The sequence below is a fragment of the Patagioenas fasciata genome, chromosome 6 (assembly GCF_037038585.1).
Source record: "Patagioenas fasciata isolate bPatFas1 chromosome 6, bPatFas1.hap1, whole genome shotgun sequence".
Classification (NCBI taxonomy): Eukaryota; Metazoa; Chordata; class Aves; order Columbiformes; family Columbidae; genus Patagioenas; species Patagioenas fasciata.
Window position 1 is genome coordinate 38,562,341 of NC_092525.1, and position 27,933 is coordinate 38,590,273.

Below are 27,933 nucleotides of genomic sequence, written 5' to 3' on the forward strand. Positions count from 1 at the left end.
TCATTTAACAGAGCTGCTCCTGCCTGGCCATCACATTCCCCGTGTCAAGCCTGAAAATAAACGTGAAAAGCCACGTGCTCCGTTACATAAAACAGCCCGTGTCAGAAATGCCTTTTTGCCCTTTCTGCGCATCTGTTGTGTGTTTGGTTTTTTCTCTTTATGCCTTTCGAAGCCACCTTTGCTAATTTTCCTAAACCAGCATCCCCATACAAACCTCCGAGCAAATCCCTAGTCCGGGATTTGTGCCCAAAACCCAGCGGCTCCTCCCCGAAGGAACAAGAGGCCACGCTCTGCAGATGCTGCTTCGCAGAGTTTTGGGTTAAACGCCTCCGCAATTGCAGCAGCTCTCTACCAAAGGATTAATAAAGATTAATTCGCCCACGCTGGGGTTTAATAGCTGGGGTGAACTTTCCCAGGCAAACGATGGTTTACAGGGACCGTTCCAGCTGGAAATGTTTATTAACATGATCTTTTTATGCAGCACTTTGGGAGAAAAGGGGACTCGGGGCTGACGGGAAGCGTGGGGCTGAATGTGTCCTCCACCTTCGGGTGTCCCAACGGGGACATGGATACGTGAAAACTGAGTAACAGCCCCTCAACGCGACAACTGCTGTAAAGGAATGAGTGGCAATTGACCAGAATATTTACATTTTATTAAATCTTTACAATCAGCAGTTATAATCAAGTACACAATTATGTACACAGATTATATACATTTTAGCCCAGACTTTTACATCACAGTACATAGTTGCCCTTTAGAAATATTGTATACACTTCTCACCAGACAGCGAAACCCAACAATAGTGTTACAGCACCTGGTATTAGACATCTTTCTTAAGAAAATAGCTGTAAATTGGGCTGGCTAAAAAAAAACCAAACACAACAAAAATCTTATAAAATCTGAACATACGATATTTCATTCACAGAATGGGTTTCTTTTTCTATGTCCTGACTGATGCCTTTTGCATAAGATGTCCGGTTGTCACTCATGCCACACCACCAGGGACGCTGGCAGGAGCGGAACCAAAGCCGGGCTCGTTTCCAAACTTCATTAAGAAACACGAAATGTAAACAATTGAGAAGATTCCTCCGAGATCAAATGAGAAATTAATTGGCTGCTGTGAATTACGTGGCCTGGAAGAAGCGCTGGCTCCAGCTGTGGTTCCCCCATTCTTCCGGGTTCAATCCCACACAAATAAATGTACAACAGCGTACAGAGAATGGGGCGGTTACTGATGTACCAGCGATATCCCGCATGCAGACTTCAAAAAATGTGGGAAGAACCATTACTCCCCTCTCCAAAAGCTTTTCTTGTGTTGATGAATACATTCTTTTCGCTTTTTAACAGTGACAGAAAACCGAGTTCTCTCCAGAATGATATGAACAGGTTAAACGAAAAGCCCGTTTTCCTCCTCAGAAGGAAATACAAAGTGAAAAATAACCTGAATAAAGTGTCCCCCCACCCCAATTCAGTCCTCCTTCCCAAAGGTCAGCCCTACCCCCTTCGGGTCTGTAAACAGGGCTATGGCTCTCATGGTGGTTTCATAGGTAAAGGAGAATAAACTCAAAATAAAACCCAAAAGGAAGGAGGCAAGAGTTCTGTGAGGTAGGGCCACCACCAAAACGATGCCCCAAATCCATCTGGGATCACTCGAAATCCCTTCGAGGGAGAACTGACCTCTGCTGCTTCAGCAAGAGGCGGAAAAAGCGCTTAAATATAAATGAGCTGGTGGTGGCAAAGGAAGTTAATGTTTTAATACAATTTTACATCTAAGTCTTCTGCAAGTAAAAAAAAGAAAACCTTTAGTTGCTTCTTCTAATGACCAGAGGGCCTCGATAGCTATAAAAGTAATTCTGTTTCCACCAGAAGAGTTAAGAAGCGTGAAGATGTGGCCCATGTCGAAGAACACGGGAACAAAAATGCTCTTTTTGTGGCACTAAAGCACTGACAGACCAGAGGAATTACCGGAGTGAACACTCTGGATCTGCACCCGATGGTTCGGAGATGAAGGGCACTTCAAAGACTCCCATGATCAAACTCCTTACATGAGGAAACTCCCGTAACGCACACAAAACACCATAAATTAAAAGAAATCCTCAGCTGAAAAAACCTTCAAGCCCCGCTCGTCCAGTCCAAACCTCCACCCAGTTTATTTGTGCAAAAGAACGATAACTACCTTTAAAAGCTAATTTATTTTAAAGGACACTTAGACACTATTCCGCTACCACTCCATTTCCTCCTCCAAATTACCTCCTACTCGAGTGCTGTGAAGTTACGGTTCTGTCTATGGACGTTATTCTGTGGCGCTCCCCAAAGGCGCCTGTGCATTCCGAGGCTCTGGCAAAGTGTCCTTAAGCAGACACGTACGCAACATTCGCCTGGGATTCTCCGCATCGTACAGGAGTACACAGCAATAAATACAGTATGGCTGGACTAATTAACCATTGCATATTCACCATGTGGAATTTCACCAGCTAAATGAAAGGTGCAGTTCAGATTGGGGCTTTTTTTTTCATTAATTATTCCATTGTAAAGATGGATATAAACCTTCATTTTCAGCCTGGTGCAGCATATAGGCAGTGTTAATTTACTCTTTAATATAAAACAATTCTTTGAACCACAATTCACTATAAGCAGTTTATATAAATCAAGTTAACTAGGGGTTTTTTGGCAGTTTCTTTGGACACAGTCAAAACGTCTCTCAGATGTTTAAACATCCCCGTTTTTATTTCCATCACGTTTTTCAGCGTGGGGATAACAAACCGGGACTCGCACTTACCTGTTACAAACCCCGAGTACCAACTCACGCCGCTGCGCCCTCAACTACGCACCCAATGGCCAAAATCGTTGCGCTTCGCTGCCGGCGCTGGCCCCACCGCCCTACGGATCACACGGGGAGAAGTTGCGTATAAAAAGGATTACGAAGTCAAGCCGTTAGAGGGCGAACTTGTAGAAAAAGGAAGAATTTGTTGTTATAGCTGATGTGGTGATGTTTAGTGTCCTTTTCAGAGAATATTGCCAGTTTAAATTCCGTATCTCGGGGTAGTTTTTCAAGCCGGGAGGCCGAAGGGAACACCTGGAACTCAACACGGACGTTGTCCACTCTACCTTAACCTCGAGCAGAACTTCCACGACACACCGTGAACCTTTATCTGCTGCCTCAGCTTCCCTAACAGAACCTGCTTACAAGGTCCACGTTGCCTTTGGTTTGAACAGTTTCTCTGGTTGAAAGCGGAGCAAACTCGCGTGTCAGAGTCGTTCTTGGCGCTAAGAGATGGAAGGAGCGATGAGCAACACTACTTGGCCTCAGTACGATACGTCAGGATGAAACCAAACTGCTTCAAGCTGCGTCTTAAAGACACGACAGCTAGAAGCGCAATCTCATCCGCTACCAGTGAAGGGTTTCGCGGGGCGGAACGGCGCCTCGGCTCCAACCGGGCCAGCGGCCGACCTGCCCCTGCCACCTTCAAGTGCTGCCATGGGTAAACCACGGCGTGCTCACCCCGCCGCGCCAAGTCGTGCTTTCCAGAGACGGCGGGAGCGTCGCCTCGCGGGCCTGGAACGCACGAGTCCCGGGTCACGGCCCCCGCAGCGGAGCCAGGCAAATGATTCGATTGCACGTTCCCATTTTTAAACAGGAAAAATTCAAACAATAAAAGAGCGCGTGCTGGATTTCTCTGGTCATCTCCAGGTGAAACCTGGTTGCTCATCACAACACTGAATATGTTTGCTAGTTCTCAGATATCGGGGCCTCACTTCTACCCAAAGCGTTCTCCATTTGTTTACTAACAAATAAGTTATTATTACAAGTCATAGCTCATCCTTTTCCATCATTTCAAATGCTTCTATATCTTCATTCCAGTCTGCTAATATGGATTCCATAGGCTGGGCTTTACTATCCCAGTTAACTTTGGAACTGGGCTGTGTCCCGGTCTGTTCCTGAGGCTGGCTGTCCCCTGGCGCGCACGCTGGCTCCGCAGCACCAGCCCCGGCGGCTCCAGGGACGGACGAATCCTGATTTGAAACGGAAACGCTGTCACTGTCCGCGTGAGCAGGAGATAAAGAATCGGGGTCGGGAACGTCGGAGCTTTCTCCTTCTTCGGGCTCCTCGCTGACCGCACCAACATCCTGAGACGCTGAAGTATCTTCTTCGGAATTTTGCTTATGTGAATCGTTTTCAGCTGATTTCTGGTCCATATTCTCCACTTCCAAGTCTTTGGGAGAGAGGAAAAAAAAAAGTGATTTGACCAAAATGAGAAAGGTGGCATTTTATTATGTGTTTCAAATGCAAAGCCACTTCCCTTGACCTTATATTTCCTCAAGGAAGTGCAGACTTTCCATTGATACGATGATCCAATGTTATTATATTTCACAGAGGGAGGTAAGAGCAGACATTTAAACACAGTTTAAACACGGGCAAACAACTTAAATAGCGACTTCAGGGTCAGTGCTAGTCGCCATCCTTCAGGCTTAAGCAAATACCCGCTGCGTGCACCGAACTTTAATACTGGGTTTTAAAGCACCCCCAGATCCAGCAGGGTCCAAGCAAGGAGGAGTCGGACAGAGTTCCGTAAGTGACTGAATTGTGAGTTAAAGACAGCGCCAAAGCCGCAGCCTCCCCATCACATCCCCACTCAGAGCAACACACACACGTATCTCAAGTACGGATTTAGCTTTACAACAGCCGTCCAGTTTAACCGTGAGGACTTCTCTGCAGTTTGATGCTTATAGCCAGCATACGGGACACTAATATTTCATGATTTCTAGGGAGATTAACTGCATAAGCCAATTTTAACACGGGATACTTACTGCTATCAATAATGTAGTTTGGAATCGTTTTACCTTTAAAGATTGTTGCTGGGATTCCAAACGGAAGCACGAGGAGGGGGGAAGAAGCAGATACGGATTACAAATCCTCAAATGCAGAGCTACTTTTTGTATTTAGTATTTCGTTAGAGCATCTTAACCATAGTTATCAACAGGAGGAATGAGAAATGAAGAAACAACACTGTGGCTTTCGGCAAACGCGCAGAAAATAAAAGGCTGGTTTGCTAGAGAAACTTGTTCTTCCTTTGCTTGGACATGGCAGCGCTGTGAGAACGGATTTTCTGCCACACGCCAACATTTTAATTGGGGATGTATAGCTTGCAATTTTCTTGTATTATACAAGAAGAACTGCAAAACATCTGAGGTCAGCAGCCTTATTTCTTACAATAAGCACTTCTCCTTAGGTAGGCAAAATAGTTGTAGCGGTTGTGCCTTTCGTTTTAGGTACCACGAATGTCACCGGGGAGCTTGGGAAGAGAGAGGCATTCACAATGTAGGGCACTGAAAACACTCACGCTGTTCCTGACACCACTTCAAAGGAGATTATGACAAAAAGGGTTCAAAAGGAATCCAAAAGGCTGGATTTTCACATTACTCGAATTGACATTTAACTGATGAACAGCATTTCTGGATGTTAATGGTAATTTTGGGGGGGGAAGTGGATAATGACGCATTTCAGATAACGGCTTTCTTATGAAAAACCTAATACCGATGTCAAACAAAAAAACCAGCGCTACCACGCAACGTGTTTGCGCTTTTAATCGCTACCGTACATTTCACATCGTGCCACAGCTCGGCCGGAAGCTAAATGCGTGTAAATAACCTCCAATCTTACCTCTGTCTTTCGCTTTATCGGAAAGCAGCACCTCCACAGCCTCGTACTCCCGGATGGCATCCAGGATAATGTTTCCTTCCTTGTTGAAGAGGAAGAGCATGGGAATCGTGATATCATCTGTGTTCTTGCCATCGCCGGCCATTTGGAAGAGCGGAGCGGTGTCACTGCTGCTTCCCTCGTTGTCATCTACCCCGCGCACACAAAGGCAGAACAAGCAAACCTCCCATTAGATAAACACGCCACAACTCCCCACTCCCACGGACCTGCTGAGCAGCTTCCTCCTGCCCGGTCGGCTTAGGGGATACCAGGCAGAAAATGGTTGTAAAAAGCCAACTTGTGTACTTGTTTTTCTTAACCTTTTTCATTTGTATCTCAAGTCTTCCTCAGCAGTTGGTAGATAGCGCTATTTCAACTCAGTGGTCCTTAAAGTAACAACTTTTCATCTGCAAAAACAGTGAAGATCGCCCTCCTCGATTTGTTTAGCTACGTTTTCTGCACAGCACCGGACAACACATTTCCTCATCTTCTGAGAGCACAGTTTGTGTTAGCACTGTCATCTCAGAGCGTTCAACATCTGTCAGCTTTCCAGTGCCTGTAAAATACAGGTTGCATTTACACTAATGAAGAACTTAATTTTATTTACCAATAACAATGCCGCCTATCGCTCCGGCTTTCTGAATGTTTCGTGCCTTTTCAGCAAACATACACTGGCCGCGTTGCATCAGAGCAATTTTCTCTTTCACTGCCTCAGGATTAGTGATCTCTGAGCATCCATTATATGGCTTAATGGTTGCAACAAATCCTCTCGTCTGTTTGGAAAAAAGCAAAATAAACCAAACAAAAAGAGATAATTAGAGCACTAGGTTCAAGCCGACAAAAGACTCCTAAGCATTTTCATTTCTTCAGCTAATCTAGTGTATTTAATGTTGTATTCTGTGAGCGCACACAATCTTCACCCTGAAGCTGGACTTAAAGAAGCAAGGACTGAGCAAGTGCAAACCTAGTTTTCATATCGAGTGTATTTTGTCTATACCTGTGAACTGCTGCTTCCAGGAATTTTTCCTCTGTTGTGCTGCATCTTGCCAACCGAAATCATGGGGTTTGCCTGCTGCTTCCAGCAGGGACCACTGCCTCTGGGCTATTTTCTTCTTCCATCTAGATATAACCTTTTATAAAAGTTGCATAAGAAGAGTCTAATCCAACCCTAAAAGGGCTTCTGCAAAGTCATGGCTTGACTTAAGCCTTCCCTTAAATCAACATCTCTTAAGATACGCACTGCAGATTATATAAACTTGTTACAAATCATACTATGTATGGATTTTACAGCCTAAATCATGACTCGGGAGCATAGCACAGGCTACAGACCGCTAAGGCACTCATCTAAAGACTGTCACTGCCACCGTTCTGTCATTGCTGCACCCTGTCATTTTAACCACTGGAATTAACTGATCACCCTCTAGCTGGCCACCCTGAAATAGCACCCATAGTGTAAAATTTAGGCTTATGCAATAACAAAACAAGAAAAGCCCAATCAGCAGGGGCGTATGAAAGGCAGGTCTTGCTTGACCAACCTCATCTCCTTCTACAACAAGGTGACGCGCTCAGTGGATGAGGGGGAGGCTGCGGGTGTTGTGTGTACCTGGACTGTAATAAAGCCCAGAGTTGTGGTGAATGGAGCCACGTGCAGTTGTTGGCCGGTCACGAGTGGTGTCCCCAGGGCTCAGCACTGGGGCCAGTTCTGTTTAATCTCTTTATCAATGGTCTGGATGAGGGGATCAAGGGCACGTGCTGGAGGCTGGGAAGGCCATACCGAGGGGTCTGGCCCGGCTGGATCCATGGGCTGAGGCCAATGGTCTGAGGTTCCCCAAGGTCCTGCACTTGGGTCCCAACAACCCCATGAACGCTGCAGGCTGGGGAAGAGCAGCTGGAAAGTGCCCCAGGAAAAGGCCCTGGGGGTGTTGGTGCCAGTGGCTGAACATGAGCCAGCGTGTGCCCAGGTGGGCAAGAGGCCACCAGCATCCTGGCTGGGACCAGCACTGGTGTGGCCAGCAGGCCCAGGGCAGTGACCGAACCTGTGCGGGGACCTGGGGAGGCCAAACCACCAGTCCTGGGGACAGTTCTGGGCCACTCAGGCCAAGAAAGGCCTTGAGGTGCTGGAGCGAGTGGAGAGAAGGGAACGGAGTTGGTGAGGGGCTGGAGCACAAGTGTGTTGGGAGTGGCTGAGGGACCTGGGGGGTTCAGCTGGAGAACAGGAGCTGAAGGGAGACCTTCTGATCTCTGAACTGCCTGAAAGGAGCTTGGAGCCAGGGGGGGGTCGGGCTCTGCTCCCCAGGAACAAGCGCCAGGAGCAGAGGAAACGGCCTCAAGTTGCGCCAGGGGAGGTTGAGGTTGGATTTAGGAACAATTTCTTCCCCAAAGGGCTGTGGGGCATTGGAACAGGCTGCCCAGGGCAGTGCTGGAGTCACCATCCCTGGAGGGTTGGACAGACAGACATGAGGTTCTCAGGGACATACAGTAGTGGTGGACTTAGCAGTGTTGGCCTAACGACTGGACTCGATCTTAAAGGTCTTTTCCAACCTGAACGATTCTGAGATGCACATCTTACATACCCCTGTTTTGTGTTTGGATAAGTCCATCCCAAATTGTGCTGGTCCAGCAGTCAAGACCACCCTGCCAAAGAATGGGTGGGAAACGATTTGAACAGCACGAGGAGGCAGCTGTTGCTCCTTCTGTTGCTGACTGGAGAGCTCAATCATTTCCTGCATGAACCGTAAGCCATCTTCAGCATCCAGGGAACTTGCTGCCTGAGGAGTAAAGAAACACTAAGTTTCTTCTTAAATATTTGAGAAACTTGAAAAAAAAAATAAATTGAACTTTCGTTTGGACCACTGGTATAAAGATTTTAAAATACAGAGTGGATGCTCACTGGCATTCATTCATAATTTCAAATAAGGACGTTAACTTTTTAGCATCACACAGAAGACGAAAATACAAACATATAGACCTCCTAAAGAAAGGGCAGTATCCTGCATATCCAGCTCATGCACCTCATTCCGCAGTCTGGCTGTCCCTCCTGAACCTCTAAGCGTCAAATATCATCGCTAGTAGGATTTTACTGAAAGTTTTTTAAAAGACAAGTACTGCCAAGTCTTACTTGCACTGCGTGCTGCACTAATTGTACTCTGCCATCTTTCAGATGAATCAAACTGACTCCCATCTTCTTCAGTATCTCCAAGTGTTCGGGATTACTGGCCATGAAATCTCGGGCTCTCAGTGGTGGCTTTGGTCCACTTCCCAAACTCTCTTCTCTGCCAAAAGATATTGGAGAGCAAAGCTTTAAAACCAGATTATTCTTGAAACATGATTCTCACAAGTTATTCTTACCACCACTAGATTAGAATTCTTTGAAATAATATTGAGTAAAAGCTTCACTAGAAAGCCACTTCTCCATTAAACTATATTTTTTAAAAAGCTGTCAATATTATCAATAATTTTGTAGTGCAAAGAAGCACATGCAGTGTTGGTAACTACCATATGCTGTCTGTCATTTCTAAATAGCCTTATTGTAAGACCAACTAAACCCAGTTTTCCTGATACAGTTGATACTCAGTTTACTCACAAAGTATTAATATCAAAGGGGTGGCCCCATATTCTTCAAAACAGGTGAAGTTAGATATGGTAGCATGATTTGCTCACAACAGAGAAGAGCTGCACAACTGTTCAAGAGACTAGAGAAACTGATTTTACAGATCAGAGAGACAGAATTCCTGTCATACCTGGGCTACAATTCCTGCTTGAAGTATGTGATTGGTTAACCTCCTTTTGCTTTGAAAGAGCCACTAATACCTGCTGGAAATGGACTGTCTTGCTGATGATGCCAAACATAACTAATGTGTCCTGTAGCTGGGCTATCCATGCCTAAAGGGCTCCAAACTCAAGCAGAACAAGCTCCACTACGCCTCATATTTCTCCTTCCATGCATAACAGACCCCATTCCATTTAGTCCTACGCTAACAACAGACAGAAAATATCCATCTTACACTCTGGAAACACCCCGAGGGCAGCTCTTATCCACCACGTTTTTCAAGGGTTCACGAATGCTCTGAGCGAACATGGGGTCATTTGGGAAAAGAATCTGGGTGTTGGGACAGGTCCAGTCGAAGTTGCTGTCATCCAGCTCCGTGTACTCTGTCGTCTGAAACGAAAGACACACATCACCTGGTAAAAATGCGGGTTACATTTGTATAGGAAGAAATTCAACACATAGACCTACCCCTTAACTCATCTGAAATATAAATAACCAGAATTTTGTTTGCAGAAACAGCTCATCTCTGCTGGCAAACAGAACTTCTCGAGGCTGCTCATGACACCGCTAGCGCTCCTGTGCTTTTATGTGCTGGAAACTAAAAGAAGTCATTACGATTTCATTGGATTTTTGCCTTTATGAAGCCTGGACCAGCCGCAGGCCTTAGGTAATTCTCGCTTTCTATTACTACAAAAATACAAACCAAAGATTCTCCTCCTCAGGAGCCACACAGACCTGCAAGTCTGAATGGGAAAGGATGAATCTCCACACAATTCAAACGATCTCTGTTTTCAGGGGAGATGACAGAGTCAACATTTGCACAAACTGCTGTTCTGTAACGTGAAACCACGTGGAACGGTGATTCGGAGCCGTGTTTAACCTGTTCTTAGTTTTGCAAATAACTGGTTGGATAACGGGCAAGTTATTTTCTCACCTATAAAAATTAAAGTAGTATTTACCCGTTTGCAACACATTAGCTAATTAAAAAAATCAAGTATTTAAAGGCTCCCTAAAAACAAGACCTAAAAGGTTATTAGTTTACTGGAATAGACGCTTTAAGATCCCTGTGCTCTTAGTGTGACACACAGTAGTCACATCACTTAAGAAAGAAGGTCTTGCAAGCGTCAGCATAATAAAACACGACCTTTCCTGTTTAGGAACATAAATACAAACAGGATGTTCAGTTCCTGCTGCCAACTAAGTCACAGGCATTTTGGCTGTTTATAACAAAAATCATTTACACGCTCCATGTTTTCATATCATTTTTCTCCCCATCAAATAAATTCCAGTGAAGAGTAACACGCTTGTCTTAACAAAATACATTGAAAGTGTGTGAACACCTTTTTCAATGGATCTTTGTCGCTCTGCTTTCAAGAGCTTATGAAAACTGCATTTGAACCATTTACTCCATCGTCTTCGTTGACCTTTAATGTTAACATTTAATGTTAACATTTGCAGTTCTCAAGGGAATTACACAGGCCAGGCCATCGGCTCTGGGAATCCTGCCTGTTTTCAAAATATCAGCTTCTCATTTTGGGAGAAGTTATGTCAAATTTATGATGCTCCAAGGTACGGTTGTATTATTATAGGTTATTCTGGAAGGTTAAGGAATTTGTAAACCCATAAGTGTTCTCATGTTTACACACCAGGTGCTACCGCAGGGACTGCGACAATTCAATATCCCCAAAGCTATAGCTGTATCTTGTCAAACTAACTTGGTAGTGGTCTCAAAAAAACCTTGCAAAATTCGCCAAGGGCTTGAGTAGTAAAATAAGCAACAAAAACACAGGCATGCTGTTGCAAGTTTTTTAGAAAAAATAATAGAAAATTAAAATATCATCTTGTATTATTTTCAAGTTTATACAGAGATGGGGAATTATTTTCTTTTTATGTATAGCTAATAATCCACAGCTTTTTTTCCTTAAGATTCAATGGTACAGAATCCAGTAGTGGGAAATTTACTCATATTCACATGACTGTCACTGTTAACATCATTAAATAGTTCATATTAAACCAAGTGTTAAAAACTGATGTACTACTTCAGATTGGGAATTTCCCTGATCTTTTTTTCCTCATTTCTTCTCATAAAAAAGGACCTGCTTCAAAGCACCACTAAAACTGCCGTGAATTTGAGCTGTTACTTACTATATTTTTTTTAGAGATGGTTTGGTTTGTAGTGGAAAGCCAAAGTGGTAATAGATGAGCTTCTGTAGTGAAGATATAATCTTCAATGTCGAAAATCATGTCTTCCTTATCAGCAAACAGCAGGTAAAGATATTTAAACATCTCGGCCAGAAAGAAAGAGTCCATTCTACGGAAATAAGTGAATGTCCTTTAGGAAAATCCCCTTTTATCTAAAACATCAGTAAAACAAATATTGCTCTGTCTCTGAAGATTTCCTGACTATTATTGTTGAACTTACTTCCATTTAGTATTCCTTCCACTTGGGAGAAATGACGTTTGGAGGGAAACATTTCAGCATGTTCAGTACACAATGGCATTATAGAAAAAACAAATAAACCTCATTGCAAACTTCTAGATGTGAAAAGTACATTTTGTTTGCAAGTAATTCATCTGTTGCTCTGGGACAAACGAAACGTTATTAAACGAAAAATATTCTTACGTAACGAACTATAAAGCTATTTATAATAGTTTACAGACTATGACAAATGGGTAACTTAAGACTTGGTTATTGAACTGAAGACAGAGAGCTACTCACGAGTCAGTTAATTCAATTATATAAACAGGGTAACTACATTTTCTTTTCCTATAGTCTCTTTATGGAAGAAAAATCACTGCAGAATCTTTCACCTGTCTTCATGACTTCCCGTCCGAACATCCTTCATTGCAGCAAAGCCGCAAGGTACCCTTGCGTACTTGTTCAAGTTCTCAATGAGCGTTTTTCCAACTTCTAGATAGTAAGGGTCCCCTGTAGCCTATAGAAGAACAAAAGCCAAACCCAAACATGTAAGTGCACTTAGACTTCCTGTACAATCAGCAGCTTTCCTTTTCCTAACGCTAGCTTATTGATTCCCTGCCTTCCCAGACACCAGTAAAGTCTAATTTAATAATAGTGCTAAGCAGTCACAAGAGAGACTTGCGATACACGACTGCATTGCTTTTTATGGATATGCAGATAAGCACGTGGAAACATTTACAGAAACATAAGACATTTAGACACTGTTCTTCTCTGCAAGGTACAAGTGGTTTCTGCTCTTAGTCTCTACGATCTCTTCAAGAACAATCAGCAATACCTAAGTATATTTAAAAATATGGGCCTTCATTGCTGAAGTTTTCTTCCTCGTTCCAGCCACACAGAACAGAATTCCTAGAACAAGTTTTGATACTTTGATCTTGTTTATATACAGAACTGGTTCCAGTAGATAAAATAAGCTGGAGGAAGTCTACTCATTCTGTATTGAAATATAACACCAATGAAATTGTAGGTGCCAGACAAAGCGACCCAAATCAGAGGAATTAAAGCAGTCTTACCTTATACAAGAAGTAAGTGCTTTCAGCAAACTCCGGCCTTAAAGGGTGCTGAGCCCAGTGAACTCGGAAGTCTGTTGTGAATGCCTGAGGAAGAAAAACAACGGGCACAAATAAATTCAAGACTAAAAAGCAAATAGGGGGTTATTTTGCACCCTGCATTAACTCTATCACAGCAGCGCAGGACTGAAGGCCCAACATGAGTCTCAGGAGCTACAAAAGCATCTTTGCTTAAATACAAGCAACTGATCTTTCAAAGTTTCCTTCCTAAGCACAAAGCACTTAAAAAACACCCCAAAAACTCCTAAGGAGCCAAATCATACCATTTTAAAAGCACTCAAATACATCATTCCAGTGCTCACAGAGCGTTTTTTGGTCTCAACTTCCAGATGAGGTGAATGTGATGTTAATTAAAATGTTGTCTATGAGGCAAGATTTCAGAACATTCTCTCAGAACAATAATAATCTTCAGCATTAATGCTACTACATTACTACGCAGCTACTGCTTCACGTGCTTATACAAGTTTTACATACTGAAATGAGTCAAAGCCCATTCAGCAGCTGCTTCCTATCATTGTGTTAATTACAGTATAACTGAAGGAAAAATACGTCATAACCAAAGCACAGTTGTCACGCATGCAGAACGGTAAATCGCATAAGAATGCTGTGGAAATGAGCCTTTGGTTCTAACAACACATATACCTACTATTTTTTCAAAGGGATAGCTGAGACTGCTCAAATAGAGGTAAGAATTAAGTTTTACGCAATCAAAAAATGACCACCTTACCTCCGGAAGAAAGTTATGCTTTTTTATAACCTGGTACAGCATCTCATGAGTTTCAATAGCAGGTCGAATATCGCCCTTCAACACCTAAAATTCAATCACAAAATTAACACTCATTCAGCATGCACAGGAATAATATTCCAAGTTAGGCACATTGCGTTCATATAGACCTACAGACTGATTTCTACGTTTGCAGCCGATCACACTGTAAATATTACCCCTTTTTAGTGTCAGCCACTGATATTCTATAAGAGCTTTTTAAGCAAAATCAGTGAGCTCTATGTAGAAAAAGGTCTCTATCATTTAGAAAGAACTGTGGAGGAAATGGGATGCAGTTTGTCTTAAAGACGTAAACGGCACACGAACTAGAAAATTTGTCAATGGTCTGCTAAAACCCAGCTTCACTTGAGCGTATTCATGGCTAGGAGTGAAGGAAGTGAATCATATGGACATACTTGTCTTGATACTTCATGGCTAAAAATGCACATTAACTTGCATCCTAGCACCGAAGTGACAGGAGGAAGGAGCACAGAAACCCTCATTCGGTATTTCTGAAAATCAAATTACTGAGATAGACTGGATGTATCACCGACAAGTGAATTTGATTGGTTACTTGTTACGAAAATCGTCTACACATGGGTTTTAAACCTTACCTGCAACCCAGGGAAGAAAGCCAGCAAAGAATCCATCCAGGTCCTCGCATTCAGCATCGGTTTATGGATATGAACGTCGAGGAGAAGAGGTGGTTGGCTGATGTATCTCATTATGGCATCGTAGTGCTGCCAAACACCAGAAAAATCATGACTGTATATTATCAATACATTTTACAAACCAGCTCTATATCTCAGGCTATGGCATTTTAATTCAATGGAAAAAACAGTACTGGACTCCCAATAATTACGACATTTGGCAACGCAGAGTAGTTTCTAGTTTTACAAACTAAAAAGGATATTAAATACTGCAATGCTCCACATTATCACACACACAACACACATCACATTTTCCAGGTAACAAACATACACTACAGTATATTCAGCAGACGAGTGATAAACAAGTAACTATCACAGGCACTTTTTTGGGGCTGAATCTTTAAGCAGACACTAAAAAAAGCTGACATTTCTTTCTTTGAACAGGGGAATTCTAAAGCGGATGCATCTCAGGAGCAGAACAGGAAAACGAGGTATTAGAAACCAACAACTCAGCTGGACTTGATGGCTCAGAAGAACTTTAAAACCCACTTGTCAACTTGCTGGCTTCCCATTTCCAATAGGAAACAGTTAAAAGACATAATTGACGAAGAATATAATACTGGTGGCTCCAGGTTAGGAATATGAAATAATGATTAAACTGTTGCAACAGGCCTTTAGCTACTGATTTATTCCAATTTTAATATTGCTTATGATATCAAATCATTTTATGATATCGATTTTTTAATTGGCTATTGCTATTTTCAAAAGAAAGAACACTCTTAGGAAATAATAATGATGCTGAGAAAGTTCTTAGGGCTTTAGTAACCTAAGTGTGTTTTTCAGCTTGTAAGTATGGTATATTTAAGAGTATACTGGGCCTTAGGATCTGCAGTGCAATGCAAGGTCCAGACTTTGATTTTCAGACCTTTTTTGCAATTAAGCAATTGTACTATGGCTTGTAAGAAGCCCTTACATTGTTTTATAGGAACATTTGCAGAATTACACTCTCCAAGGTGATGCTGAATACAGTTTGTCCTGTATAGAAAACAGGGAAAAAGGTCCAGAAGATTCCGATTTTCATGGAATGGGGTTGAAAATAGCTGCTAAGGTGACAATTCACCCAAGATTAGCAAAAATATAGTAAAATATAGTAAAAAGAGCTGGCACTAACACCAAAATCAGGAATTCTGAAGATGTCTTCATAGGCTTCTCAGGTTAACAGCTGATTGACAATACAATTAGTCTCAAATTTGTCTAACAGAAGGCACAAACCTGAGCGAGGTGTTAACTTACCGTGTTAAATCTCTCCAGGAAACTGTCATCTCCCAGCAAGACATAGGCTTTTAATAAATATTCATAATAGGAATCTATTCCCGCTCCAACTCCACTATCTAGAAACGGCAGAAAATGAAAAGGTGGGGTTTACTTGAAGCAGCTCTATTCTTCATTTAAGAATTGCGGCACAGATGGATGCAGAGACCCAATACTCTATGGCTACGCTGACGGTTTTGCACTATCGGTGCACACGGTGACACGAACAGACGTGCATTGAAGCCACTTGTTTCGCTTTCCCCATACAAAAATATTTCTACTGGCTGCCACACACAACCACAGTCCTATTTATATTTATCCTACGTATTTATAGTAGGAACTCTGAAAATTTATCCCGAGGCATTCCCATCTCAGTATGAGTGAATCAGAGAGCACTTTCTTTGCAATGAATAACAAAATACCCTTTCAGAGCAGGTTTCTCCAGCACTCATCTTACGTAACTCCACTTGCCTACCCCGTTAATATTTTTAAATAGTCTAAATAAATGTTTTGGGGGCAGGGGGTTGTGTCGAGAGACTTTTCTTGCCCAAAACCACTTGCGCTCCCTGATCCCGGTCGGAATCTCACGCACCTTTGCGGACCCAGTCTCCAGTGTGAATATTAATAGTAACGCCCACTAAATTGCTGCTGCGCTGCCTCTTTTCCCAAATAAAATCAAGCGCTTTCCGTGCGTATTCCTGCAACAACAAAAAACGCTCGTTAAAGGGAATTATAGAGAAACGCAGATGCTAAAGCCTGTTACTTTTTGCCTATTGAAATTAAGATGCTATGAAGCAATGTTTCATATATAACAATTATAAAACTCAGTATTGCATACACTTAAACAGGAGGATGTTCAGTCTACATTTTATATAAATAGTTATTCTGCTGCTGATTAGAAAAATCAAGAAATATAAAAGCCTTAGAACCAAAATTGCTGTGTCTTCTCAGCCAAGGTGAAGCAGCAGCCCCTTTTCTTTACTATCCAACTTCCATGCATTCTTTGTATACACAAAAAGTAGCTTTAAGGTACCAACTTACCCACCAAAAACGGCTCTAAACTACCAAATACATGCAGGGGATTTTAGGGGGACAAGTTTTACCGAAACACTCAACACAGGCCCAGCTGTGCTTCCATGAAATTAAATATGAGGCCTATACTAATTCTAATCTGAAAAAGAGTGTATTTTTTTTTTGGTATCATATCAAATAAATACAAACGTTTTCCTTTAGCTTGCTGCTGACAGTCTAACCTTAGATAAGTCTTGCACAGCTTCACTGGGACTATGTTTGAGGGGTTTTTGCCTTTTTAAGCCGCATTCTAAGGAACAAGTATCTCACTTTTCCTTTTGCTAGTCCTGAACCCTCTTACCCAAAAACCTATGCAAGTATCACCCTTTCGCCAGTCTTCAATATATTTATTGCCTTCTGTAACCTCTTTCAAACAACATTAGTTCCTGTGGTTTTTAAACAGTCAAATAGACACTTTTAGAAATAAAAGCCCAAACACAACAAGTCTGAACACAAACACACACACACACACACACACATTTTATGCGAAGAGCTAAGATATGCACCCATTTGATAAACTCTATTCTTTTTCCCCAAAATTACAGAAATTTAATAGAACACTCATCAATAAGTCATCCCCAAAAATAAAATAACATAGAAAGCAGACCTCAAATATAGACGTTCCTGTGAATCGGCTTAAAGCTGCAAACTCAAGGATCAAGGTCCCCGCACAAGCTGTGCAGGTATCAGTTTCTGTTCCTGTCCGTGCTTCCGGATGCCTCACACCAAACTTTAAGTTAACCTAGAGAAAAATCGAGATAATCATCTTTCTGTTCCCTAGCTGAAAGATTTACACGCGCCCCTTCGTTTTGCTTTGCTTCACCACATACTGACAACGCAAGGGAAGATTTTTCTGCCATTCAAAGAATCTGTAGCAAGCTTTATTCTAATACAACGAAGGATTTTACAAGAAGTGAGTATTTTTAGATTACAGCCACCTCTGCCCTCTTAAAAATTTGGACGTGGCCCATGAAGATTAATCAGTTTTGTGCTAAATTCACAGGCATATCTTGCAAATTGATCTTTCACTGACTTTGTGAGTGAAACATATCAAACCAAAATGATTCTCCTCAGCTACTTGGTGGTACTTATAGTAGCAGGGAGCAAGACAAGGTTTCTATTACTACTTACGCACAACGACACATCTTTGTATTTTGAGAGCTGGAAATATAAGGATTCGGAGAGCCTAAAACTGTATTTTAAAACACAAGGTAGCACGTATTACAAATGAGCAATGTGCCACCTTCTGATTTTCTGGACACTTCACAAGTATAGAAGTGATTTTAGAAACCAAGATAAAACCAATATGATCAAAGTTTTTGCTTACAGAAGTAAATCTGAATTGCGGAAAGCACAGAACTTACTCTTGGGTAAGGGAGACCACTAGTGGTGTTGAAAGCTGGTAGAAGCTTGTAGCCCAGTTCCTTGGCCATGTGCAGAAGTTCACCGTTGTACCACTGCATATATTCACCTTTTTCTTTCAGCATAATTGCCACCGAATGCCCACCTAGGAGACCTCTAAACACAAGAAAAATGACCCACAACTCAACAGGTATATTCAGTTGAACAGCAAAGCAGCAATTTCTGTGATTTAGATGACTACGTTAAAATAACTCTGCTATATTCACATAGCCCTGATTTTCAGAAATGCGGAGCACATGAGCTTCCAGTTTTAATCAAGGTGAGCTCTCAGAATTTTGAAAGCAATTCTTATTATTCAGGAATCACCGATTCATCAATATAGTTAGGCAAGAATAACCACTAACACCTCTAAAACTGTATATATTAGCTTAAAATTAAGCTGCTCTGATCCTGCTTTTAAAATAGCAGTAAGTTGGACTACAGACATCCAGAGGTCCCTTCCGACCTGAAATAATCTATTACTCTAAGTATTGAAATATTCTGTTAAATCAAGAATTGAACAGTGTAATCTGCAAGACTGCTTCCATTAAGAAAAAACACTGCTACCTCAGCATGCACCATTTATTTAATCTAAAAAGCTCCGCCTGCAGCAGTTAGATGGGGGCCAACTGGATTCCATACCACTGCATGGGATCCCGCCCAGCACTTTAAAACCTGGCTTAGGCAGGTGTTGAGCTAGGCTGACAAAGGCACAACTGTTTCAAATGAGGTGGAACGGCACAGAAAGATGCGCTTTAAGGACATTTAGCTAAACCCCGCGTTTTAAAGAGTTTCGAAAACATAAAGTTTACTCACCCAAGGACTCTTATGTTGGTTTCAAAGACAGACACAACTATGTCGTTGTCTAAATTAACATCCTTTATTACTTTTTTTACAGCCTCTTCAAACTCTTTGGTTTTGTTTAACACCTGGAATACAAACGTAACCAGGTGTTTAGGTTCCAACATAGCTAATACGGTCACACTCCGGTGTGCAAGAACAAGCGCGATTAATTAAAAAATAAAGCACTTAACACGCCTTAGACTGATCTTTGGGTTCTGCAGGGGCATCCTCTGATGCAGACAGCATTAGTATTATTAGTGTTATTGTTTTTCTCAGAAGACATGAAAGCGAATAGAAGGTGAAAGAATAAAGTCACTGACAATGTACCTAACTATTATCCAGGGATTTATTGTTGGTTCCTTCCCCTAATCCCAGGCCTTGGCTTGGACATTTCCTACAGGTTTTCTTTCACGCTGACTTTCTCCGAGTTCAACCCATGGCCAAAAATTCCCAATTTATTTTACAGTGGTACAATACGTCAAAGAGATTGAAATCTAACAAAAAGTAGTTTATTAATGATCAGAGTTTTTTACTGAGATGCAATGTTACGTTTGACAACACTTCCTGGCAAACGTGTCTAGGGTTGCATTTTTTTAATATAGCTTTAAGCGCGTGCAAATTCATCCATGAAACATGTACATACAATTTTAAACCACAGATAATTCAGTAGGCATTAAGAAACGTTCACCTGTAAGCCAGCGTGTTGTTTTAGACTACAACAGGAAGGGAAAATCACATTGTTTGTTAAATTAAGAGCCCAAGAAAAGCAGCAGCCACTTAGAACATGTGGCTAAAGGCAAAGAAAGATCAGGGGGGGTTGTAAATAAAGTAACAAAATAGAAATCTAAAAATAAGCCTGAACATCAGAAGGTTTTTCTTGTTTAATCAAAGTTTAGCAGCAGATTAAACTTACCACAAGAGTGTCCAAGGTATCGATCAAGGTCAGGGAAAACCTACAAAACACAATTGCAACCAGATTTACTATAGATGTGTGCGTGTAGAAATTAACTTTAAATAATACCCAATGCTACCAGAAACTACCCTCTCGCAGACCTCTAGCTGCTAAAAAGCCAGTTGTACACAGTAAGTTTAATATCAAAACAGCCTACCGAGTTTTTTCCCTTTGTGAGTGGAATAGGAGCCGACTGAAACAAGCTCCGATTATGAAGGTACCTTCATTGACCGCAAAACTTGCACACCTTCGGTAAGCAAATTAAATTTTAATTTCTATGCCCCAATCAAATCTACTAAGGAACTCAGTAGAGAGGTGCAAAGTCTTTTTCCATCTCTTAAGTGCACACCAAGCGAGAAGATCTCTGGCCTAACCCAGTACAACTGTGTTAATGGGAAGAAACACCATGCACAGAACTTATTCTAGAATATGATATTAAAACTGAAAACTTGGGAAACAGTGATAACTGTTAAGTAAATATAAGAAATGCCTGATGTCTGATACCCTGTAGGCACCACGTGACTATGCATGAAGCATTATTAAAATTCTAATTAAGTGGTGATATATTATGCTTTTCTTTAACTGGAAAGATATAATGGCAAGAAAAAGGATTAAATAAGAAATCTGATCAATAATAATATAGCTGATCATCAGGAACAGTAAAAAGCGAGTAGACAGAAAAACGCATTCCAAGGGGCTGAACGGTATTTTTACTCAAATGCTACTATGTAAAAAAGGTCATTAAAAAGAATGCATGACCAGGATTAAGCAAAATATTTCCTTGACGCTTCTTTCCCATCAGTCGTATCTCTCAATACCTCCGAGGCAGCAGTTTATACAGGAATCTCTGTACTAAGGAACTTTGGTACCTAACAAAAATAACATGTTCAACATTGAAGTGATTGGAATTACTCTTTAGGACAAGGACATCGGCTTTGATTAACACTATTCTGCCTGGGACAATAAGCAGTGATACTAATAAGAACAAATAGGTGATTTTTTTAGTAAGTATTTGCTCTATAAACTCCACAGATACAGATAAAGGAATCAACGACAAACACATTTAGAGTGATTCAGCTTTGTATTGGATTGTTCAATTTAACATGGAGAAAAACAGTCCTTAACTCTACATTTTGCCAGCCAAAGGATCAGTATGTTGTATTATACGCTATCTCACGCGAAAAAATATGAAGAATTTCCATGTCTGAAAAACTCTTTTGTATTTTGGCAAAGGTCTCAGGCCACCACACACATGATAATCATTTGACTCATTATGTTTGCAGAGAACTTGCCACTAAAAAAGGCATTTTAAATATCACTTATAAGGCCAGCATCATGGCTAACAGTTTACTGTTCTATGCAGCTAATTAACCCTTTTAACTCCTATTTAGCAGTCAAATATACTAATACCATAAATGACTGCTCACATTTGCAAGGCTTTCCTGTGGAAAATACATGGATTGAATACACCACTGAGTGGTCAATTCTCTTTTTCTGCTTAGGGTACAGTTTCACAGCAGTGAACGCCATGGGAGGAAATAATAAGTATTTCTGCCTCACTTGTAAGAAGGTCACAATTAGAGCTTTTTTACCAATAGAGAAATTAGGTAAGAGAAATTAGGAATTATGGATGTATCTGCAGCCACAGAATCCTTTTTCACCAAAGTCGGAAACTGAAGAAACGAGTTTTACGGGCTGCAAACTGGACTTAGATTTCTAGATGTTTACGTGAGAGAGTAACTTCAGACACTGACTTTCCCAAGGCATCATCCACGTCCCCTCGACTTGGTTCCTGACCCCGCACTCGCCCGCGACAAGTCAAAGGCATGAGCTCGTCGGCCGGATACGCGTGTTCCTGCGGGAAACACAACCAGGGAATGAGTTACAACTGTTCCAGCCACCCCAGCAAACCTCCAGAGCCTCTTCAAATGAACCCGAATTACGTCGTTAAGGTATATATGACACTTTCTCCAAAGTTGCTGAGCTTATCAGCTCAAAGATGAGTTTAAAACCTAAAGCTAAGGTAGGCGTTATCAAGCAGATGGTGTTTTATGGAGAAATTCGACTTTAAAGTCACTTTGGAAACACTGCCAAACGAACAGAAGTGACTCAGGGTCACAATCGGTGACAGATAAGAGAACTCGCTTTGAAGGGAAAAGAGTAAATTGGTAAATCACAACGCAAGGCATAACAAAGATAAGAGTCGTTAAAAAAGCTTCCCAAGACTGAACCTTTTACAAATATAACTTCTCTTAAGAGAGACTTCGCCAGATTTCTTTTGGAAAAGCAGTGGTTACTCTGCGGAGCAAGCTGTATTGTCATATTTCTCATCGGTCAGGCAGAAATAGCAAGAACGGCACCGCTGCAGAAGTCAAGCACACGGAATCAAATCCCCCCTCCTATTCCCCCTCTGGTCAGTGCAAGCTCTGTAGGTTTACACTACCACCAAAATGGGATATCAAATGAAACGGACACAAAACTGTGCAACAGGAGAGGTTTACTGAAAAGGTTTCAGTGGCATTAAGAAAGGTGAATCTTAAATATATTTAATTTCAACAAACACACATGAAATTGCTTCTCCATTAGAAGCCGAATACACGTGATTTGGGCTTGAGCTGCTATCCCTTGATTTCATCAGGAAACTGGTTGCTGTATCGTACACTCCAATTTTACTTTTAGCGGAGAAATAACATATGGCAGGATGAAAAAGTTCAATTACTGTGCTGAAACTGATTAAATACATTCAATGTCTTCCCAAATATATGACACAAAAAATAATCAATATTCAACCATGAAACAGAGAGGAAAAGAAGGAACATTCTCCCATAAATAAACAGCTTTCACAGCAACTTCTTTTGAAACTGATAGTTTGTTTCCCTGTCTACCATCGTCCGAAGTATTTTGGTCTTTGCATGAATCTTTGTTCTCCTCAACTACAAAAGCCAGAATCCCAGTCATTTTAATACAGCTCAGATGTTTCTGAATGTCTGTGCAAAGTATTCAGAGTAACAGATTAAAGAAGTACACGACAAAGGCAACGTTAAAACTAAGATCTCTGCCTTAAATCATGGAGAGAAATGTGATAAAATGCTGGAGAAAATGGGTGTTTAATCTTACGCAATCATAAGGAACCAGAAGGATCCTGAACAATAAAAGTTCACTTATTCTCTGTCTAGAGCAGGAAAAGTTCCTGGGCCAAGTGACTGCCCAACCTGTAACTTCTCTCCTTTCAAGTCACCTCAACAGAAGGTGGCACAACCCATTAAACAGAAACGTGGCACACGCGTTACAACAAACACACTTCTCCAAATACCACACAAATGGAGCTCCGCAGATACTCTGGGATGTCTCCACATCCTGATGGAACAGATGATCGTATTTTCTAACGTCAGGACTCTCCATTCAGCACAGTTCTTCAATAACAAAAAGAGACACATCGCTACCGGGGTTGTAAAATGAGAGTGACTGACAGTTTCACGTGTCCTTTCTGACAGTCAAGAATTAAAAAGAAAAGCCCTGATTATGACAAATATTGTTGAAGGATTGGAGAAAAAAGCAAACCCAAAAATCCAGTAGCTTGTTACTCAAAGCTCCTGTTAATAACTGAAAAAACAAGGACAAGGGAATTTCCCCTTGCATGCAAATGTGAATTTTCCGTTTTCTAAATACACGAATCTGAAACGCGTATTAATAGAAACAGAAAATCAAAACTTTTCAGCTGGTTGTTTCAAAAGCAGCTGCAAAAATACTTCATCCTCTTGTCGTCAGGATCAAGTCTGACACCCTAATCTTTTCTTCAGCTTTAAACAAACAAGTCATATTTCTCTGTTTGTTTAGTGCTCCAGCCTACGTGGCAAGTAAATATCCTTGTGGCTTCAACGTTTCCAGGACAGCTGAAGCTTTTCATCCAGAATTTCCTTGCTTCAGATGTAGCAAAACACCTACTGGTTTATAATTTATCACAAGGAACAGTAGGAGAACAGATCTCTTCTACTAGTATATAGATTTTTATCCACTTTTGCCAAATACGTAACAGTTTTTACTTTAGAACTCCCTGAAAAACCCAAGCCAAGTGCTTTTCATGGAACCAGGTTCCTGGTAACAAATTATCACCAGAAAACCTGATGCTTGTTAAACTGGTGTCAAAAGCAAGAGCTAATATTAAAAACCACTCGCACTTTGAAAATACTCTTGCGTGGCTTCCTATCCATCAATTCTATAACTCTCATGTACTGTATAAACTTGGAACTCACAGGCTTTTAAGCTTATATCACGTATTAAAGCGTTAAAGCATAAACTGGGGCGTGTTGTAAGATCGTGTCCAGAGACAGCGGCGGTTGGTACTGCAAGAATGGTGCAACTTGGAAAGGTTTCTGCAACAGCCACGAAGAATGTACAAAAAGATTGTTAACGTAAACTCAGTAAGAATGCAGCTTCGATATTTATCTTCTTCACATTTACAGTTTCTCCTCGGAAGTGGAGATTACTTATATTTGAAAATAATTATTACTTAAGGCAAGTCAGCCCACTCTAAGTAGTCTTTTATTCTTGAATGTATTTCGAGGTTGATGAGAGCACAGAATGGCTCACACGTCCAGAACATGAAGGCACCTGCACAGAAAGATCCCAAGTCACATTGAAAGAAACCACAGCGAGCGTGGCTCACTGTCATATGACAGTCACATCCTCAGAAGAGGCCATAACGCACAGAGATGTCACCAGATCCCCTTTTTGTTCTTACTTTGTTCATCAAACACCACTTGTAAAAGAGCTACCAAACTGCATCTAACGTATCCTGCCACAGAAAAAATATTTTACACCATTTTTAGCCACAAAATAAATGAGATCGATTTGTATTCTCCAGAATCTGGTGACAGCTCTTCACGAGCTTGCTATTCCTTGGATTTTTAGGAGTCTGGAATTTCAAACCAAACAGTTTATCAAAGTTCAAATTAAAAAAAGCCATATGAAAGCCATAACCCTCCTGACACCGCTCTTCCTGAACATAACGTTGGGTCGTTTCCTTTTCAAGGCTATGCAGGTGCTCTTATTTACTGTAGCTTTGTTTTCGGCCCTACCCCCCTGCTGGTTCTCTAGAATGCCATGTCCTATAACTTGCTTTCTCTCCCAGGTCGGCAATAACAACTCTGAAAAAATTAAACAGACAGTTATTTCACTTACCATATAATTGCTATACGCATGATCAAACATTTCTAGCACTTGGTTTCTGAAAAAGAAAAGAGAGAAAGCATGAACGGTCTGCCCCACAACGGCCTTTAACACACCGTCTTAAAACAGCGAGATGTGTTACACTTCATCAGCTGAACATCAGTAACTCTACTAATGTGTTCTACCCAAGTAAATAAAATATAGCATAATAATTTTTCCTAATTCGGCTAGTTTCATTCACTGCAGAAAGACTTTCTTCACCGAACATGAAATACAGTATTTGGGGAATCTCAGCCTCCTGTGCTCTTAAATAGCTGTAGATATCACCAACACATGAAAGCTGGAGACGGGACATACTCCATACTCAGCAAGAAACCAGCAAATACGTTCTGTTTGTAACCACCATTACTAAAACCAACTGACACAGCATAAACCCCTGTCTGGGATTCAGAAAAGCACCATCAGTTATGCTCTTCCTTGCATTACAAGTCTTGGCAAGCAAATACTAAAGAAAATCCTTGTACACACATTCATTTTACACGTTTAAAAAGCAGTCAAGGTGAGAAACGCTACTATGTTATAGAAAAACACTGGTTTTTGGAGACAGACAGCACTTCTTCCAATTGTTCCTGACTGCTTTACTGAGAACCCCTGCAAGGCAAAAGAGGACACTAATTTCTAAGCCACCATCAACATAATTCACAATCTCTGCTGATAAGACCGACCATAAAAGAGACAAGAACACCACAATTATGTTCTAAATATCTGACTCAGTCTGATGACTTGGAAATTTAAGCAGTAGTTTTAACTCATCAAATGCATTATGTCATCAGAAGAGCAGAGTACGATGCCTTTTTCAGGCACTTTCCAAGCTACATCCAGTCCGTAGTTCTTCGGTCCTTTGCAGCAGACAGACCCCGGGGTTCAGCACACAAGTCACAGAGCAACTTACATTTCATTTTCTGAAAGAATTTCTGCAACGGACAGGATCTTGTCATTACACAAACACACGGATTACCTGCTCTTCCACGGAACTGAGCTTGGTCAGAGCCCCCAGATACAAACCACAGCAAGGCGTGAATTGCAAGTGCAAGTTATGAATGCAAAAATTGTCAAACTATCGGTGAATAAAGGTTAAACTCATGTAGCCACATGAAGAAAAGGCATAAAATACTATATATATATATATATTCGAAGTACCTTGAGAACCCAAGGTGAAAAACCCCAGTAACTATAAACATCAGACCTAAATATCAACTTGTATCTAATGATTAACAAACGTGAATGTATCCAAGGTTCTCTGGTAGATTTTTGCACCATTATTCCATGCAAATGACCAGTAGATGGGAAGAGGATGATGATTAAACCGCCTCAGCAATACGCCAAGATCATGATATGCTCGTTGACATGTTTGCCTAAAAAAATCCTCGACGACAAAGTGCAGTACATTGCTACCTAGATTGTAATCTTTATGCTTCAATTCCAAACCATATTAACGATCAGTTTATCACTTCTCTAAATTAAGAATCAGTTTCTACACGCATGGGGGACCCAAGCAGTTTACCTTCCATCAGGAACCAGGCAAGAACACACATAACCATTCACCATTTTTATGACTCCCAGGACTGACCAGAGGCACCGCCATAATTAGACCAACCGACTATGGGTTCGGATTTACCTTTGATCGCTTTTACCCACAATTACCCACAACCACTGCCTGCAACCTTCAAGACTGGCGCTCCCGAGCCCATGTCGGGAGTTGTAGGGCTCTTATTTTTTGTTGCTTTAAAAAGAAACCAGTTGTAGAGGTAGTATAATAGTGAACCGTGTCCCTTGGGCTTCTTTTTTTCCCTCAAGACTGTAGCAGTGATTATAGGGGCAGCAATAAGATGTGTGTATGCTTGCTGGGGCATTTTTGCTGATGCCTAAGAGCATACAGCAATAAAGTAAGCTCACACTGTTCACAAAGCAAGCAGTGTCAACCCAAACAACTTTTTACATAGGAAGGACTGGTCTACATCTCATGCCTTCTCTTCAATCCTAACCATGCCAACTGCACAAGACTAAAAAGAGTTATTTTTTAAATGTAGTTAATTTTTATTTCAATGGGTCACGCTTACAAGACTAAAATAATTAATTTTATGACCATACGGATTTAAAGGGGCAACACTGACCTTAGTGTTGCCATCCCTAATTATTCATGATTTGCCAGCAAATTAGAAAAGGGACCAGTGCAACGAGATACCCGAGTATCTAAAATTCCTGTACTTTGTCCACTTCATGCTATAAAATACGGTATTTTAAAATGGGATTTACACACAATTCTACAGAGAAGAAAACCAACCAGCCTCCTACGGGATAAGGTACAAACCAACCTTTAGTTAATCCATCAATTTAAGGTGAATACCTCCTTCCGCAATGGAATTAGAGCAGTAGAGGAAGAAGCCCGCCCCGAGCCCGGGGGCAGCGCGGCTCCCCGGCCTCGGCGGACCCCAGGCCGACCCGCCGCCGTTTCCCGCCCGCTCGGTGCTCACCCCAACTGGCGCTTCTCCTCCTTGCTCATCGCCCCGGCGCCCGGCGCGGCCGCCAGCACGGAGGAGGCGGAGAGCAGGCCCAGGGCCAGGAGCTTCCACGGCCTCCTCCAGCGGGGCCCCCGCTCGCTGCCGCCGCCCTGGCAGCCCGCAGCTCCGCTCATGGCCGCGGCCGCCCGCCCGCTGCCGCTAGGCCCGGCCCCGGCCCATCCCGCCCCTCAGCGG

The 27,933-nt window shown here is 41.7% G+C and overlaps 1 protein-coding gene across 1 annotated transcript; it reads right to left on the reverse strand.

The window, feature by feature from the left end:
- Positions 1-631: 631 nt before the first annotated feature.
- On the reverse strand, positions 632-27,926 carry EDEM3 (ER degradation enhancing alpha-mannosidase like protein 3). Its single transcript, XM_065842004.2, has 20 exons — positions 27,712-27,926; positions 25,190-25,235; positions 21,763-21,863; positions 19,970-20,009; positions 19,030-19,142; positions 18,177-18,330; positions 17,420-17,554; positions 16,334-16,439; positions 15,724-15,821; positions 14,395-14,520; positions 13,745-13,828; positions 12,961-13,044; positions 12,280-12,404; positions 11,614-11,779; positions 9,704-9,858; positions 8,818-8,971; positions 8,273-8,467; positions 6,307-6,472; positions 5,664-5,849; positions 632-4,215 (listed from the first exon to the last, which is right to left on the reverse strand). The coding sequence occupies exons 1-20, from the start codon at positions 27,870-27,872 to the stop codon at positions 3,812-3,814; spliced, it is 2,799 nt and encodes a 932-aa protein (XP_065698076.2). The 5' UTR covers positions 27,873-27,926; the 3' UTR covers positions 632-3,811.
- Between the last annotated feature and the right edge of the window lie 7 nt (positions 27,927-27,933).

What these genes read in the sequence shown, in the direction of transcription:
- EDEM3 (XM_065842004.2), bottom strand. Translation starts at nt 27,872, where the DNA reads ATGAGCGGAGCTGCGGGCTGCCAGGGCGGCGGCAGCGAGCGGGGGCCC. An exon ending in TATCCAAACACAAAACAGGG is followed by an intron (nt 6,473 to 8,272) that starts GTATGTAAGATG and finishes TTTTCCAAACAG; the next exon opens with ACGAGAGGATTTGTTGCAAC. An exon ending in CGATAAAGCGAAAGACAGAG is followed by an intron (nt 4,216 to 5,663) that starts GTAAGATTGGAG and finishes TCTCTCCCAAAG; the next exon opens with ACTTGGAAGTGGAGAATATG.